This window comes from Phascolarctos cinereus, unplaced genomic scaffold, assembly GCF_003287225.1.
Source record: "Phascolarctos cinereus isolate Bilbo 61053 unplaced genomic scaffold, phaCin_HiC Scaffold_4;HRSCAF=312, whole genome shotgun sequence".
Lineage (NCBI taxonomy): Eukaryota > Metazoa > Chordata > Mammalia > Diprotodontia > Phascolarctidae > Phascolarctos > Phascolarctos cinereus.
This window is the reverse complement of record NW_027555847.1, coordinates 598403696-598422486: the sequence shown is the minus strand read 5'-3', so window position 1 is coordinate 598422486 and position 18791 is coordinate 598403696. Positions and strand designations below refer to the sequence as shown.

General features: G+C 37.1%; 1 protein-coding gene across 1 annotated transcript in view; it reads left to right on the top strand.

The window, feature by feature from the left end:
* Positions 1 to 17871, top strand: part of DPYS (dihydropyrimidinase) — a 109117-nt gene extending 91246 nt beyond the window's left edge. The window contains exons 8-10 of the mRNA XM_020970027.2: positions 7941 to 8148; positions 15932 to 16070; positions 17531 to 17871. Of these exons, the coding sequence (XP_020825686.1) occupies positions 7941 to 8148; positions 15932 to 16036 (313 nt within the window). The 3' untranslated portion in view covers positions 16037 to 16070; positions 17531 to 17871. The remainder of the gene's footprint in view (positions 1 to 7940; positions 8149 to 15931; positions 16071 to 17530) is intronic.
* Positions 17872 to 18791: the final 920 nt, after the last annotated feature.

The following is an 18791-nucleotide window of genomic DNA, read 5'->3' as shown; positions in this document are numbered from 1 at the left end:
GTGTTTGAGGCAGGATTTGAACTTAGGTCTTCTTAATACAAATCCAGCTCTCTACTATGGCACACTATAGTATTTAATGCCTATATATACATATACATATATATGTACACACATATATGTATACATACATACACATACACTAACATGGAAGTATTCAAAGCATATTAACATATGATATTGTATTAAAATGCAGGCATCCCTGAAAGAAGAGAACTGATAACTGGTATTATTAGCCCTGAGATAGTTAATAATGATAGCTCATATTTATACAGTTTTGTGGTTTTACAAAACACTTTATGGATATCATCTCATTTGACATAGTGCTTAGTACAGTACCTGACACATAGTAGGTGCTTAATAAATGTTTGTTGACTTGATCCTCAAAGCAGTGAGGAGGTATTAGGTAGTGTAAGTTTTATCATCAGCTCCATTTTACAGATGAGGAAACTGGGGCTCAGAGATTCAGGGATTTGCCTGAGGTCACCCAGCTAGTAAGTAACAGAGCCAGATTTTTTTATTTTACTTCAGTTAACAAGCATTTGTTTTCACTACCCACTATCCACCTTCCAACACTGCCCCATGGGTGAAAAATGCTTTTTAATAAATACAAATAGTCTAACAAAACAAATTCTCATATTAGACGTGTCCAAAATATTTGTCTCATTCTTTACTCTGAGTCCATCACCTCTCTGTGTGGAGGTTGACAGTATGTTTCATGGGTCCTCTGGAAACATAATTAGTCATTGCATACTGATCAGAGTTCTTAAATCTTTCAAAATTGTTTTTGTAGTGTTGTTTTTATTGTATAAATTGTTCTCTTGGTTCTGCTCACCTTATTCTGCATCAGTCCATACAAGTCTTTCTGGGTTTCTCTGAACCCATCCCTTTTATCATATTTGGCACAATAATATTCCGCTGCTTTCATATACCACACTTTGTTCAGCCAGTCTTCTGACTGATAGACATCCCCTCAGTTTTGAGTTCTTTGCCACTACAAAAGAGCTTCTGGGTTCTCTTCTTTCTTTGATCTCTCTGAGATAAACCTAGTAGTCATATCTCTGAGTCAAAAAAGATATGCCCAGTGTTTTTCTTTAAATTTACTTTTTGGGGGGGTCTAGTTCCAAACTACTTTCTAGAATCACTGCAGCAGAGCCAGATTGTAACCCATGTTCTCTTGACTCCAAATCCAGTTCTTTTTCTATTCCTTCTTACAGCCTCCACATTCCAGATGTCATATAAATGTCTGGTTTTCAATAGCCTTTCTAGTTCATATGTTAAGTGAGTAAAATGGAGAAAATAATATAAAATACCTAAAAAATAATTTTCCTTATAATAAGGAGGGTCAGTTTGGCACTGAGATATTTCGCTACCCTTCTCATTCCTTTCCCTGAAAACCAAAGTAAAGGAAACTCCTTTGGACTGTGCTTCAGTAATTTTTCTCATGAGTAAAAGCAATGACATTTTAAAAAATAATAATAAAAAGCTACTAGCAAGGGACAGACAAACTGTTTTCCTGCAGCTATGATGTGAACAATATCAAAGTTACTAAATTGGATAATAGCCTAATTTTGTTCCCTTCAGGGCTTTTGCCTCATATTTTTAGCCTTGGAGATGTATGTGACTAGAACTCAGTAAGACACCCATGGCACTCAGTAATATGCAGAGACAGGCCTGTCTACATGTGCTTCAAGGGAGTTAAATAAACAGCAAGTTTCTTCCTCAGGCAGAGTGACCAATGAAAACTGCTGTCATTTAAATGAATCCACTAATGGAATAAACCTAACTCAACACAAACTGGGTATGACTGTTTTTGACCCATGCCTTGAATTTTCTACCAACTGGCATAGGTCAAAAGCAGTCATACTCAGTACTGAGTTAGGTTTATTCCATTAGTAGAGCTGAAATGGCTTATGTCATTCCTTTGCTCAAAGATCCTCAGTAACTCCCTATTTTGTTGTTCATTTATTTCAATCATCTCCAACCCTTCATGACCCCATTTGGGGTTTTCTTGGCAAAGATACTCCTTCTCCAGCTTATTTTACAGATAGGGAAACTGAAGCAAATAGGGTTAAGTGACTTGTCCAGGGTCACATAGTCCTCTATTACCCCTAGGATAAAATACTAGCTTCTGTCTGGCATTTAAAACCCTTCACAGTCTGGCTGCCATCTACCTTTCCAGGCAGGAAAGCAATATCATTTATTAAGTGACCCCAAAATGGAGGCTCCTGGAATGAACACACCAATGGGAAAAGGAGGCCTGACGAATAGAGGAATATTCCAAGATGAGAAGGCAGCTGGGTCATGTTGATAAAATATGGAGACTAAGAAGCATAGCTGGGAGGAGCACGTTTCCAGACTTATTTCATGTTGCTCTCATTCTAGCTAAACCATAAACGGTACTAGCTGTACGTAAACTAGCTGTACCATATACTTAAGCATTCCATCTCTGATCTTCATGCCTTTAAATAGATTGTCATCCATGATGGGAATTTAGTCTCTTCTTCTCACCTCCACCTCAGGATCTTTTAGCTCCTTCATTTTTGTTCAGGCACCAGCTCATTCAGTTCAATTCAATGAATTCAGCAAACATTTATTAAACCTTTCCTAACTCCGCAGTTATTCTACTCTCTCCAAATTGGCTTGTATTTATTTTTCTTTGTACTTGTTATCTTTCTCTCTCTCTGTGCCTCCTCTCCTCCCTTGCCTCAAATATAAGCTACTTAGGGGAAGAAGACATTCTGGTTTAGTCTTGTTTTCCCATCATCCGGCATAGTGGCCAACAAATAGTAAACACTTAATAAACCCTTGGTGCATTGCCTTGCCTGGCATAATTATTCCTTTAAAGAATGACTTGAGGAGCAGCTGGGTGGCACAGTGGATCGAGCACCAGCCCTGATGTCAGGAGGACCTGAGTTCAAATCCGTCCTCAGACTAAACGCTTGACATTTACTAGCTGTGTGACCCTAGACAAGTCACTTAACCCCAATTGCCTTAAAGAAAAGAAAAGAATGACTTGAGGGCCAAGAGAATTAGACAATGCCCAAGAAAACAGTTACTGAAAGAAAGCCAGAGGCTGTCACAGTTTTCAATAGTGACCATGTTTTTTGGTGTTCTTTTTTTTAATAAAAGATTATGATCATTGGCCAAATCTGCAGTTCTTTGCTTGAAAAGTAACTTTTGTGTTATTTTCCCAAATGAGCATTTTAAAAATCCTCCTCCCTGTCATCCCTGGGCGTGGAAATGTTCTCTTTTCTTGGAAATTTACAGGAGGAAAAGACACTGTTGCTCCACTGTTGTTAATCACTCCCTAATAATTATGCTAACTATGCCTAAGGTGTATTGGCCATGACATAACAATAGCTGAAAAGTCCAAGAAAAAATTGTGTTTAGGGGTAGTTAAAACATATACCAGAAAGATCTTAGAGCTCTGTGGTTCAAGTTATATAAATTCAAATTGTTTTTATTATTATTTTAATAAGCGATAACTAGTGGAAGCGTAGAATAACAGATAAGAGAGCTGACCTCAGAGTCAGGAAGACCTGGGTTCAAGTCCCATCACTGATAAATACTGCATGTATGACCTTGGTCAAGTCTCAATGTCCCACTGCCCTAGACAACTAAGACTCTTAAGTTACTGAGAAGGTGCTGAATTACACTGATAGGGGGAATTTCCTCTTCTGAGAATTCCTGATACCAACGAAACCCCAAATAAAAAGAACAGGACAATAGTGCTTATGGAATAAGAACTTTCTGAATGGGAGTTAGTACCTTAATTCTTTCAGACTACTAAGAGTGCCATTTAATAAATATTAGAGTCATTTAAAAAAATAAGTTAAAATATTTCTTGAGCAATAGTAATAGCCCCCTAGCTGGTCTCCCGACTTCCATTCTTTTCCCAAATTCGATCTACCTTTCACCCTTTTGCCAAAGTGATTTTTTTTCATTTTGGAGTCAGAGGACCCAGGATCCAGGTTCTGTTTCAAATCCTACCTCTAGCACTTAATACCTGGGTGACCCTGGGAAAGTCCCTTTATCTCCATAAGCCTCAGTTTCTTCATCTGTAAAATTAGGGTGTTTGACTAGAATGGCCTTTAAGGTCCCTTTTAGCCCTAAATCTATGATGCTATGATTATCATGCCCTAGTTTAATCCCATTTCTGCACTACTCAGGAGTCTTTAGTAGCTCCCCATTGTCTGACAAATAAAAATATACACTCGTTATCCTGCTGTTAAAGGTAGTTTGGGGGCAATCTAACCCAGTTTACATTTCTAGCCTCTTCCTCTACATATACCCTGCTGTGCTCCAGTCAAACTATTCTTTGCAGTCTTCCTCATCCTTAGTCTAGGCCTGTTGATAGTACCTTCCTTTCTGAGGTTGCTTGTATATGCTTTGTCTGTACTGATATAGGTTTTTCACATATATCTGTATATATCTATGTTTATCTCTGTATTTATGTCTCTGTGTGTACATATACATACAATACACTATATAATACACACATGTATACAATACATACATGTATATATACTCATGTGTGTGTGTGTGTGTGTGTGTGTGTGTGTGTGTATTTTAACCCCCTTAGCTAAAAGGTCCTTGAGGATGGGAACTATTTATTTCACTTTTGCCTGACACCTCAGATACGCTTAATAAATCTTTGCCTGCTTGATTCTTGTCTGCCTTCCCCCAGTTCCATCTCTTTGTTCATGCCTACAATAGACTTTACTTCCCTTATGCCATTTCATTTATTGATGCCCTTCTCTTTCCTCAACGTTGAGATCAGATGTGACCTCCTCCCTGACCCTTTCCCTGCTTCTCTCAGACATAAATAATTCCTCTTTCCTGCAGTCCCCAAATGTATTGATCCATCTTCTAACTTGGGGATTCAATTATGTAAGAGGCAATTAGCTATGGCAGAAAAGACTATATATGTAGTCAGGAGGTTTGGGTCTAGTCCTGACTCTCCCACTAGCTAGTTGTGTGACCTTGCATAAGGGTTTTTTTTGGGGGGGGGGATATCTCTGGGTCTTATTCTCCTCATCTTCAAAAGAAGAATAACATTGCCATTCCTAAATACTTCACAAGCTTAATGTGGTGATCAAATGAAATGAGATCTTAAAAAGAGTCTAAATGTTGTATAAGAGTCAGGTAGTGGGCTACGAGGTTGGCTTTGGAAGGAATTCAGAAAGAAGGGAAGTGTGGCTGGGTTAAGTGCTGTCTCTAGCACATTTGACTATTTGACCATGTGCACGTTGCTTAACCTCTCAGTGCTCTTGACAACTCTATAAGAATATAAGTTCTGGATAGTTGGCAATCTGCATTGGTAGAGAGAGTGTATGATTCAATTCAAAAAAATTTAAAAGCACCTGCTATATAAAAAGTCTTACATAAATAATAAGTATGTATGGTTAGGTGGGTCATAGGATTTTGATATAAGGTAGTTAATAATGAAAGTTTGAGATATTACCTTTAAAAAAAAATGAACTGTTCCTGAACACCGGCAGTATTCTAGGTAGGATCCAATGCTCTTGGGTAATTTCCATTTAATGCAATGTAGGTTTTTAAATGCATGACCTTTTTATTTCTGTCTTTCGTTTCTCCATCACTTTCCTTTCTGAGTATATCCACCAGGAATACCCACTCCTGCCCTTCCCTACCCAACCAGGCATCCCTTGTAATAAAGGGTTGTTGTTTGTTTGTTTTGAGAGGGAGGGAGAAAAGAAGAGAGAGAGAGAGAGAGAGAGAGAGAGAGAGAGAGAGAGAATGAATTGTTCAGCAAAACTAGCCAACGCGTCATTTGGAGTCAGGAAGAACTAGGCTGAAGTTCCTCCCCAGACACCTACTAACTCTGTGACCCTGGATAACCACTTAGTTGTCCCATCTGTCAAATGAACATAATAATAATAGTACCTCTCTGACCCTAGCTTTTTATCTGTAAAGTAGTACCTATTGCACAGGGTTATTGTAAGAATCAAATGGAATAACATATGCAAAGGGCTCTATAAATGATAGTTGTTATTATTTTTTGAAAGAAAGAAAAAAGAAAGCAGTTCAGCAAAACCCACCAACATATCACTTGGAGTCAGTGGTTCAAATTCTGTCTCAGACACTTACTATGTGACTCTAGGCAAGCCATTTAACCTCTCTTGACCTCAGTTTCCTCATCTGTTAAATGAGAGGATTGAATTCAGTGACTTCTCAGGTCTCTTCCAGATCAAAGTCTATGATGGATCATTTCTGATGGTATGTGCAATATTAACTACCCATGGTCTCTCTTACTTATGAAAAATAAAGAAGAGGGAGATGTATTTTCTCGGTTCTTTTCTGGGGACACCCTTGGTCATTATATTTACCCAGTGTTCAATTTTTCTGTGTGCTCTTTCTATTTATATTGTTATTTGTTGTTGTTCAGTCATTTTCACTTATGTCTGACTCTTTGTGACCCCACTGGAGTTTTTCTTGGCAAAGATACTAGAGTGATTTGCCATTTCCTTCTCCAGCTTGTTTTACAGATGAGAAACTCAGGCAAACAGAGTTAAGGGACTTGTCTAGGCTCACACGGTTGGTAAATATCAGAGGCCAGATTATTCTTCCTGACTCCAGGCCCAGTACTCTATCCACTGCACTACCTCGCTGCTGGCATTTATATTGCTATAGTTGCAGTGAATGTTGTTTTCTTGACTCTGCATTCTTTATTTTGCATCCTCTGTCCACATAAGGCCTCCCAGGCTTCTCTAGATTGCTTCATGTCTATAGTTTCTCATGGCACAGTAATATTCATATTCATGTACCACACTTTGTTTAACCATTATAAAATTGATGGGCTCCTACTTTATTGCCAGTTCTTATTTGGTATGGTTTTACAGATATACAGCCTTAACCTATTAGCCTTCTAGTATACACAAACAAGGATCTCATACAACCAGAACTGGTGCAAAGAGGGGTTCCTGAAAAATTCCCTCCATTCTTATGATGTACTATAAAATAACCCCATTGTTATAATGTACTCAGGGTCTATATGATAATGGGAAGGCATCCTTGTTGCATGCTGGGATTCCATGAATTCCCTTTTGCTTTAATCTCTTGAGCCTTTTTTATGTAAAATATAATTTCAAACCACTATTTGGATGTGTCCAGGTATCTTTTGCTCTTACTTTTTAAGCCTAGAACTTTGGAAAATTGGGAGTGAGGGTTAGGGGAAAGTTCTTGGGACAAAGGTGATTTGTCCGGGCAGCTTGGTGGAATAGTGGTTAGAGCACTGGCTCTGGAGTCAGGAGGACCTGAGTATAAATCCAGCCTCAGACACTTGATACTTACTAGTTGTGTGACCTTGGGCAAGTCACTTAATCCCAACTGCCTCACCAAAAAAAACAGAAACAGTAAGGGCTTACATTTTTTTCCCTGATTTTCTTCTTGGGAAGGAATAACCATCCAAAATAAATTATTCTTTAAAAATCCAACTTTTTAAGACAAAATTATAAAAATAGAAATTTAAACCCAAAGGAAAATTTCCCCCCTGCCTTAATAAATGGAAACAGTTGCCTATTTGATTTTATGCTCTTAGGAAGCCTAATTACTTAGTGGTGAAATATTAATGTCATATTCAATTTTTGTAGTCACTTCTCAGAATGTGATAAAGCTATGGTTTAATGGAGTTCCTAAGTTTTCTCCTAAGCCATTCGTCTTCGAGTATTTTATGTTCCACTCAGAAAAAGACTAATGAGCTAGAGATTTCTTTTTAAAAATAATGGAAGACTATTCATTCCTTTTTTCTTTCTTTCTTTCTTTTTTTGAAACATTTTGTCTTGACCCATCAGTTGCTTTTCAACAAACAAACCAAGCCATTCCCCTCATGTTACTTTTCCATTTAAAAAATAGTTAAGTGGATCCTCCTAATAGAGTGATTATGATGATAGTAATGTTATTCTCCATTTTTAATACAGGACTATTTCTGCAAAAACTCATAATCAAGCTGTTGACTTCAATATATTTGAGGGAATGGTCTGTCACGGGGTACCCGTTGTGACTATTTCAAGAGGCAAAGTGGTATATGAAGCTGGAGTTTTTAATGTCAATGCAGGAGATGGAAAATTTATTCCTCGGAAACCATTTGCTGAATATGTTTACAAACGAATCAAACAGAGAGATCAGGTAAGTATAGAAGAATCTATACAGAATAGACTTCCATTGTAAAGCCCACCAACTTTTGAGTTCCTCGCTCTCAATTCTATCTCTTTGAATTTCATGTGTCAGTCAGTCAGTCAACAAGCATTTGCTCACTATGTGTCAAGTGTTGTGCTAAGAACTGGGAATATAAATATAAAGACAGTCTCTGCCCTCAAGGAGCCTGCATTCTAATGGGGGAAGAAAACACACAGAAGGAAGCTGCAAATGTTTCAGGAAAGGGAAGGAGAATGGTTGTACTCAGATGCATGATAGAGAAAGTCCAGAATCCAGCCTGGAAAGGAATGAAGACACAGCTGGCCTGGGCTTCTCTCCATGAATGGACATTCTGGGAGAAACTACCCAATCAGAGGAAGAGGTCACAGGAGTGGAAAGTATTTTCAGTGGGTGAATTCTAGGCCTAGGGCACGTCTGGGACATAGTAGGGAAACTTCTGTATGCATTCTAGAGAGTATGCCCAGTGGGCCTAGAATGAGAACAAATGTTGTTCTTGGGTATATGCTTTTAATTGTATTTAAACCTAAATATTCATAAGGAAGAGTCATTGTTAGATAGATGGCTCTTTTCTTGTTAATGTAATATATTTTTAATTTATTTTTTTTTTCAATTGACAAAAGTCTAGTTTTTCTATCCCAGCTCTTCCTACATGTGTTGTTAAAAAAAAGAGAGAGAAGAAAAAAAATCCTTCTACCAAACATATATAGAAAAATAAAATAAATTACCATAATGGCTATGTTCCAAAATATGTGTCATTCTGCACCCTGAATCCACTACCTCTTTGTCAGGAGGCAGAAAGTATACTTAATTGGTCCTCTAAAATCTTGGTTGGTCATTGCACTGATCAGAGTGCTTAAGTCTTTCGAAATTGTTTTTCTTTTGCAATGTTGTTATTATTATGTAAATTGTTCTGGTTCTGCTCACTTCACTCTGCATCACTTCACACAAGTCTTCCCAGGATTCAATGCACCCATCTCTTTCATCATTTCTTATGGCAGAATATTATTATACATGTATAATAATTATACATCTATACATGATAATTTATTCAGATATTTCCCAAACCATGGGTATCCCTTTAGTTTCCATATCTTTATCATTATGAAAAGAGCTGCCATAAAAGTTTTTGTACATATGGATCCTTTTCTTCCTTCTATAATCTCTCTGAAGGATAGGCCTAATAGTGCTATCACTGGGTCAAAAGATATATACAACTTAGTGACTTTATGGATGGAGTTCTAAATTGCTCTTCAGAATAGCTACATCAGTTCACAACTCTACCAACAGTACTAATATATAACTTCTTGCCCCCCCTGCCATCCCTCTAACATGTAATTTTCCTATTTTTGTCAACTCTGCTACTCTGATAAATGTGAGGTGAAACCTCATTTACTTTATTTGCATTTCTCTAATCATTTGAAGCAATTTTCATATAGTAATTGATTGTTTTTATTTCTTCCTTAGTAAACTGTCTATTAATATCCTTTATTGTTTATTAATTGAGGAATGGTTCTTATTCTAACAAATTGAATAATAAACTAATGCACTTATTCTAATAAATTGAATGATAAACTAATGCACTTTCAAAAATTGCTTTCTGTGTCTAGCTAGATAGGAAAATGTTTCCAGACAAGGTATATCTGTCATGGGTAATCTCAAGGAATGAGCCTTTTTGCTGGATGAAACTATAACAAAAGCCAAAAGTCATGTGCCTATATTATAGTGGTATGAAAAAACAAAAAGTCATGTATAGTTATGATCTAATGAGTTTACTAATTAAATAGTAATTTTATTTAAATTTTTAAAAATCTAAAGTCATTATTGGCATGGGATCCAAAAGAGGACAAGCAAAATTTATATTTTTATGCATCATAAATATTTCAAGAGCTGCCTGTCAACAGAAAAAACTTTCTTACCTTACTAGTAAGGTCAATATATTATTTTCAAAATCAAGATTTATAAGCTTTATAGAGTGGAGGTGATTATTTCCCTTGCCACCTAATACTAAGATCTACCTGTCTTGCCTCATGATCCTATGGAAGTGGTCCTGGCTGTCAGAGCTGATGGTCTGTATTGGAGGAGCAGCCTAGCCAAGTTTGGAAAGCCTCACCACCAGAAGGTTAGCCACTAGATGAGGGAGTTTTTGTTAGCAATAGCTCATGAAACCACTATCTAATGGAGCTGCATCAGTAGAGATTGTTCCATTCCACATCAGTGGAATCACAAGTGTTTTGAAGTATTTGAGGCAGCTAGGTGGTACAATGGATAGCATGCTGGACTTGGAGTCAGGAAGAACTGAATTCAATTCTGAGTAAGCCCCAGAGCTTACTAGCTGTGTGACCTCAGGCAAATTATTTAACTCTTTCTACCCCAGTTTCGTTATCTGTAAAATGAGTATTATAATAATAGTGCCTACCTCCCAAATTGTGATGAAAAAATAGATAATATTTGTAAAATTCTTACAAACCTTAAAACACTGTATAAGTGGTAGCTGCTATTATAGAAAGTTCAGTGGCTCATTGGATAGAGTGCTGGGCCTGGAGTCAGGAAGACCTGAGTCAAATCCAGTTTCAGACACTTAATTAGCAGCATGACCCTGATGCATCACTTGTCTTCCTCAATTTTTCATCTGTAAAATGGGAATAACAATAGCACCTATTTCCCAAGGTCGTTGTAAAGATGAAAAGAAAACATATTTGTGAAAGTGATTAGCAAACCTTGAAATTCTATATAAATACAAGATTTTTTTTAGTGATTTCTGGTACATTTCAAAGGATTTGCTCAATAAAAATTCAGGGCTTTCAAAAAGAATCTGTTGTGTAAACAAGGCCCACTAATATAGACTACTCAATCATTCAATTTTGTTGGCATAGGAATTCTCTCTCCCTACACAAATCACAACTCCTCCAAATTAGTAGCTGGTGTTCATGAGTTGCTGTGGCCAAAAATTTCATCTTGATGGTAACTCTCTGAACTGGGCTGGGCTGGTCCTCAGATAGCAGAAATAGATGGTCATTACTAGATCCATAGTCGGAACTTGGTGGAACCTATTAGAGCTTATGTTCCACTTGAAGAGCCTCAGAGAAGTGGTGAGTCACCTCACAACATAAAAGTGACGTTCTACATGGCATGGGAAGGCTTTAGTGGAGGTACATTGACATTTGCTCAAAATGATTGTTAGTGCACTGATGACTTCATTGTTTCTCTTTCACTGGATGACATTTCTTGCCTAATGTATTATTTTTTTGGATAGTGACTTTTATATTAAGTGAATGATTCCTTGATATAGAGGTAACCATCAAGAATGTATGCTTTTTTCTATGTCCCCATTGGTAATTTAGATGTCCTTCTTATTGATTTGAGAAGAAATCTTGAAGCTTTTATTATTAGCAAATGAAAGCATAAGAGAATTAATTGGTCATATTTATCAATAAATGTCCAATTGACTAATCATATTTATTTAATCTATATCAGGTAGGGGGTGGAGAGAGCAAGCTGGAGTTCAAATATGGTATATTTACTTCACCCAGACTCTGCTAACTTGAAATAATTGCTGGACCAAATGATTCATATATACTATGCTATATTGAAGCATACTATATTTGCTATCACTGAGGAAAAAATTCAAAATAATTTATTTGGCAATTTTCATGGTCTTTCTCACTTATGAGGATAATCCAATCTAAAACCCACAGTCTTTTGAAATCATAAACTCAAGACATTAAAGATTCCTTAAATGTGGCTCCAGCAACTATGTCTTATACATCAAAATGCTTTTTATCTTTATGATGCAAATGTGTCAAAACATAGGCCTACTGTGAATTTTTATTTTTCATTAACTTATCACATTTTATTTATTAGTATGTAGTTACATTTTCATTTAGAATGGGATCTATACTTCATTCCTTCATTATTTATTAAATGCCTACTATTATTATTATGGATAAAAAGATAGATATGACACAGAACCTACTCTCAAGAAGACTAAAATCTATTGTAAGTACACAAATACCCATGATATAAAGGGAAATGAAAAGAAAAAATACAAGAGGACCAAAGGACTTTGAGAAATTTCAAGGAGCAGAGAGCTAGATCATTTTCATCTGAAGAGGTCAGCAAAGGCCTCACTGAGAAGTGACATTGAAATTAGGCCTTGGAGAAAGGGATAAACTTCAACGGATGGAGACTGGAGGTGAAATTGATTCAAGGCATGGGAGATGATATAGATAAGATATGAAGAATGGAGAAGGCAAGACCAAAAAGAGAGGTGGATAGTATGCAGATTGGCAAAGAGGCATTGGTTATAGCACAAAGTGCAGAAAGGGCAGTGGTAATGAGAAAAGGCTGGAAAGGTAGATTGGAGCCCTACTGTGGAGGACCTTGAATGCCAAGATTAGGTAATGAGGAGCCAATGAAGGTTTTTGAATAAAAAAAAAAAAACAGGATCAAAATGGTGCATGAGGAAGTTTACTTGAATATTAAGGATAGAGTGGAGAGAGATGAACTCAAGAAAAGAAAGTAGGTTTTTACAATAGTTAGAGCAGGAAAAGATGAGAATGTGAATTAGAATGGATAAAGTCAGAGTGGACAGAAGAGGACAGATGTGAAGGATACTGCTCAGAAAGAATTAATAGGATCTGACAATTGATTGAATGTATAGACTAAGAGAAAAGATGACTGGGAGGATGGTGCTACCATCAATAGGAAATAAAGAAATCAGGGGTTGAGGGAAGTATGCGGAGGAAATTGACGAGTTCAGTTTGGGTTGTGTTGAGTTTGCAGTAATAGTGGGACTTCCAAATGAAAATTTCATCTAGCAGATAATTGGCAATAGGTGGCTGTGGTAGAAGGAGAGGTTCTAGGTAGAGATACAGATCTGGGAAAGATGTGTATAGACTTGACAAATCTTGAGTCTACAGATGATAAGTCAATGCTTTGTCTTCTTTTCCCAGCAAAATTCATTGTTGTGGTTCAGTCATGACCCCATTTGGGATTAGCTTGGTAAAGTTACTGGCATGGTTTGCCATTTCCTTCTCCAACTCATTTTACAGATGAGGAAAATGAAACGAACAAGGTTAAGTGACTTGCCCAGGGTCACACAGCTAGTAAGTATCTGAGGCCAGATTTGAATATAGGTCTTCCTGACTCCAGACCCGGCTAGCACTCTATCCACTGTGCCACCTAGTTGTACAGCACTCTAAAAAGTTTGTTTGATGGTAGTATCCAAAGCAATGTGTGGTAGAGTAAAAAGAACACTGGAATTAGAATCAGAGGGTTCAAATACCAGTTCTGTGGCTTTCTACGTGTGTGACCTTGGACAAGGCACTTTTATTCCATAGGGGACCTCAGTTTCTTCTTTTGTCAAATGAGGGGGTTGAGCTAGATCTCTAAAATCACTCATGCTAGAGATACATCTTTGGATAGATTGCGTATGCTGTTTATATTAGTAACAGCATAACATATATTTGCTACAAGGGTTTTGCTTTTCTCTCTTTTTCAATGAGGGAGTAGAAGGGAAAGAAATAAGACCTCTATTAATTGAAAAAATAAAATTTAATTAAAAAATCAATAAAAATATAGAAGAGAATGCTGGAAACATATCAACTATACTCACACCCACCCTAGAATTGGGAATTTTTCTTAGATAAACCCTTTTAAATATAATTCCATTTTGAAATCTTAGAGGCAGCAAGGTAGAGTGTGGAATTTAGAGTCAAGAAGACCTGGATTCAAACCTGTTTCTGGCACTTATTAGTTATATGATCTTGGACGAGTCACTTAACCTTTATATATCCTAGACAACTCCCCAGGACCAAAGCTTAGATAGCTCAAATATTTTAAACCCATCATGAGAGATAGTATACAATGTTAGTATGGGGCAGTAATTTTTCTCTTTAGAAAACTGTAATTTTTTTTTTGGTCATCGGGATTAAGTGACTTGCCCAGGGTCACACAGCTAGTAAGTGTTATGTGTCTGAGGTTGGATTTGAACTCAGGTCCTCTTGAATCCAGGGTCAGTGCTCTACCTACTGTGTCACCTAGCTGCCCCTATAATTTAATTTTTAAAAAAATGTATGATAGCTGGGCTGCTGGCACATGCCTATAATCCCTGCTATTAGGAAGGTGAAGTTAGTAGATTGCTTGAGTTTGGGAGTTTTGAGCTGTAGTGGGCTAAGCCAATCAGGAATGCACACTAAGTCCGACATTAATATCATTGTTTATGGAGGAGTGAATCAGCCCAGGTTGGTCAGAAACAGAGATCCAAAGCTCCCATGCTAATAAACAGTGGGATTGAGATTGGAATAAGGCTCTGTTGTTTCTTACCCTGGGTCTTATTGGAGCTTTTTCCACAAACATTTCATATGTGGCTAGTACGAAGTTTTAGCTATGGGTGTAGGGGATGCATATCTGCACACCTGTGAATTTGTCCATTATGTATTTAGAACAGAATTTCAAGTTTAGTCAGCCTGCACCTGATGCTTGTACCAGGTTCCTCTTTTAGTTGAAATATAGATACCGCAGCTAATGCAAGCTGCATGGCCCTTAGAAGGGGTAAGGGAAAGGGAGAAGATTAGCATTGACATTAGAGAAACAGAGCAAAACTAGCATCCCTTCAAGATCGCTAAAAAACAGTGCTATTGAACATCATGATTATCATCAGAACTTAGTAAGGGTGTCTCAAAGTTTTAGTGCAATTTTAAGCTATTAAAACTTAAATGAGTGTTTTGTAAAGCACTTTACATTTATCTCATTTTATCCTCTAAAAAACTCTGTAAGGCAGGTGCTATTACTATTCTCATTTTACAAATGAGGAAACTGAAGCCAAAGAAGGCTAAATGAGTTGCCCATGGTCACACAGACAGTAAACATCAGAAGCAGGGTTCTAACTCAGGTCTTCCTAGCTCCAAATACAGCACTCTATGTCCTGCACCATCTATTGGCAAGAAGTAATTTTTTAAGCGACTCAAAAAAAAAATGGCACCAATTTCATGTAATAACTGAGATATATTCAATATATTCAATTCAACTCAACAAAACACAACCAAAATTCAAGATGTTGGAATGGGATTTAATACAACCAGAAGCTTAGAGCACTACTGCAGGAGCTTTAGGGGGAAGAGAATAGGGATAGAAAAGCTTCAGTGGAAAGAAACATCACAGGGTGTGATGTCCAAGGGACTCATCTTTGGCTGGATGAGAAGAGTGTCAGCAGACAATCTGTGGGGTCAGATCTCTCTGAGCCAGGAAGAGGATTTCTGTCAAAGGGCTGAGGAGACAGTACTGTAGTGAAAAGATCTCTCAAGGGCTCCTGCTTACCCTCAAACTTTAAGTTAAGAATATTTTGTCTCATTTCTATAGTAAAAGATCTCCAAATTGTTTTCTTCACAACCTTTTGAGATAGGTAGCACAAGTATTATCTTTAATTTGCAGATAAGAAAACAGGCTTAGAGGAATTAGACTAGCCCTGGTTACACAGTCCACAAGTTAGAACCAGGATTTGAATTCAGATCTGCTGAGTCCAAGTCTTATTTTCTTTCCACAGCTGCATTTATTACTTGGGAACTAGACTTCTCCCAGTTGGTTGAAGAGACTTGCATCTAGTCTTAAAAGAAGACAAGCTACGATACACCCCACCCCCTAGTACATATATACTTACACACACACACACACACACACACACACACACACACACACACACACACACAAAATGGAATGTAAAAAAAAAAAAGAAAAATGTAATGTTTTGTTCCAGACTTGCAAGCCTACTGCAGTGAAGCGACTCCCCTACAAAGGGGAAGTGATTGTGTTGAAGGCCAGTGGAAAAAAAGAAGTTTCAGCATCTGCAACCAGGACATAGGGCCATCTCTAAGCCTTTGCTTTAGCATTCTCAGGTAATGTATTGTTTGTAGTCAAACGCTATGGGCCTGGGTGGTGATGCCAGAAAGGTGATCTGGGTATCATATGAATTTCATCTCTCCTTTACTCTTTCTAAGTTTGGAAAGAAAGTGAGCACCAGCACAGAAGTCTTTTGGGAGGTGGTTTAAAGTAAGATAATAGTTGTAAAAAGCTTCACAAACCACGGAGCACTATGTCAGTCAGTGTTGGCTGTTGTTATTATTTAAAATGATGAGAGATTGAATGATGACAAGTTTAGGAAAATGTTCTCTCATACAATTTGGGTTAGTATCATTAGGTAAAAAGATGAACTCAGAGAAACCTCCCTCTCTGAGATCTAGAATTCAATTCAATTAAACGAATCGATCAATCAGTAAACAATTTACAGCTTCTGCTATATGTTGAACACTGTGCTTGTTGTTAGAGGTACAAAGATTTAACAAGTGAAATAGCCCTTACCTGCAAAGAGCTTACGTTCCCCCGAGAGAGACAACTTGTATGTCTACAGTAGCATATATACTTTGGCCCTACTGTTTCTGGGCCAATGACATGTGCCAGATCCCTTCTATCTGTAAGAATATACAGAACAAATAACTAATAAAGGTTGTTTAGGGAAAGAGAACACTATATAATCATTGCGGAGATCAGGGAAGGCTTTGATGGGGCCTTTGTAAGCTTTATTAAGTGTCTACTATGTGCAAGGTATTGTGTTAGGTGCTGAGAGTACAGAGACAAAAACAAAATGGTTCTTGGACTGAAGGAGATTACATTTTGCTGGAAGGGAACTGCTAAGGCTAGGGAGGGAGAATTGGCAAATATGCAAACTTTTGGGAGAACAGTAGTGTGGTCTGTTTTGTCTCTCATTCATCTTATAATTTTCTTGAGTCTTTGAACAGCCCTAGCTTGGCCTGTGTGTCTGTGACACAGAGTTGGGACATGGTCTTCTTCTTAGACCATGGGTTCTATGGGGGAAGTGAGGTGGTGCAGTTCACCGAGCACTGTGCCTGGAGGCCCGAGTTTAAATCTGGCTTAGGACACTTAATTAGGAGACCTTAGGCAAATTACTTAAACTCAATTTGCCCCAATTTCCTCATCTGTAAAAGAATTGTACCTCCTAAGGTTGTTGTGAAGATAAAATGAGTTAATATTTGTGAAGTGCTTAGCATGGTGCCTGGCACAGAGTAGGAGCTATATAAATGTTAGTTATTATTATTATTATTATTATTATTATTATTATTATTTTATTATGAGAGAATGTGTAATTCAGAGGATTTCTCTTTTAATAATTTATAATTAATAGCAATTAATAATTTCCCCACTAGAAAGAGAAGAAAGCAGTTATTCTTATCTCTCCTATTAATTTGCTTTGATTAACTTTCTCAATGACAGAAGATGGGTGAAACATTTTCTGTGTGAAGGAGCATGTTACTGTATATTCTTCTTCTTCTCTTCAAAGGTAAATAAAGCCAAAGGAAAAGGACCCAGAATACAGTCCCTCCCGCTCAGCCAAATGCCAGGCATGGTCTTATTGAGAAGCACACCTGATATCACCACCCAAGAATAATTGTGATGAAAATTCTTTTCTCTCAGAAGTAAAATCTGCCTTATTGCTGGAATTTTACACAAAATCAAATTATAGATATAAATGAAGATGATGATTTTGGAAATCTGTATGAAGGCTAACCAGAAATCATTTAGAATAGTGTCATTACTTGTCTTGAACATTTTAATTTTATGAATAGAAGTTATATCATATTCAGGATATATCTGCCATTAAAACATGCAATTTTCTCTGTTTATTGTAATTAATAATTTTTTTTAGATCCTCATTAGCTGCTTAAAGCATCATCTATCTGTAACAAGTTATATTTTTTCCCTGATACTAGTGGGGTTAGAATTCAGCAGCATGATTTCTCAAATGTAGACTTTCTCCACAATTATAAAATAAATTTTCCATGGAATCAGACAGGTCTTAATCTTTAAATGACTCAAGGACCAATGAGAGATAGAATGGCCTCATTGTCATAGATCTGGCCTTGGAGACGGGAAGACCTGGGTTCAGATCATGCCTCTGACAAATGAAAGCTATGTAATCATTGGGCAAGTTATTTAACTCCTCAGTGCCAGGCAATTATCTAAACTATAAATTAACAGAAGAGTTGTCTATTTGTGTCGGTTCATTTTCCATTCTCTAAATTCCCTGTGCCAATGAAATCACAGATCAAAGAGCAGAAAAAGAAAAAAAAATTCAAGAAAATCAGGATTTGAAAAAATTTAAATTGAATCTGCAGTGCTGAAATGTGGGCTGTAGCAATGTTTTCCTTCTCGAATCTCTTCATTTACCTATGTTATAATTCTCCTTTGAGTGCAGGTAGGAAAACAAAGAGACCATGATAAGTTTTTTCTTTCTCCTCGGGAAGAAAACCCTCAAAAAGTCACAGAGATAAGACTATGTGCCCTCTTATTGAAAATGTTTCCAATTCAGTTCAAGAAATGATTATTGAGCATCTGCTATATGTAAGGTGTGATGAATTTCACTTTCACCCAGTCACAATGGAAGTTTCTATTTAGCCTCCATTGCTTGACAGCAGGTGTTTGGCAGTCATCTGATTTGCATATCTATTTCATGCTACCAGCATTATAAACGGTATCACTTTGCATAAATTACAAATGAAAAAAATCCTTTTTGGTTTAGTCAACCATGATAATTTTTTTTC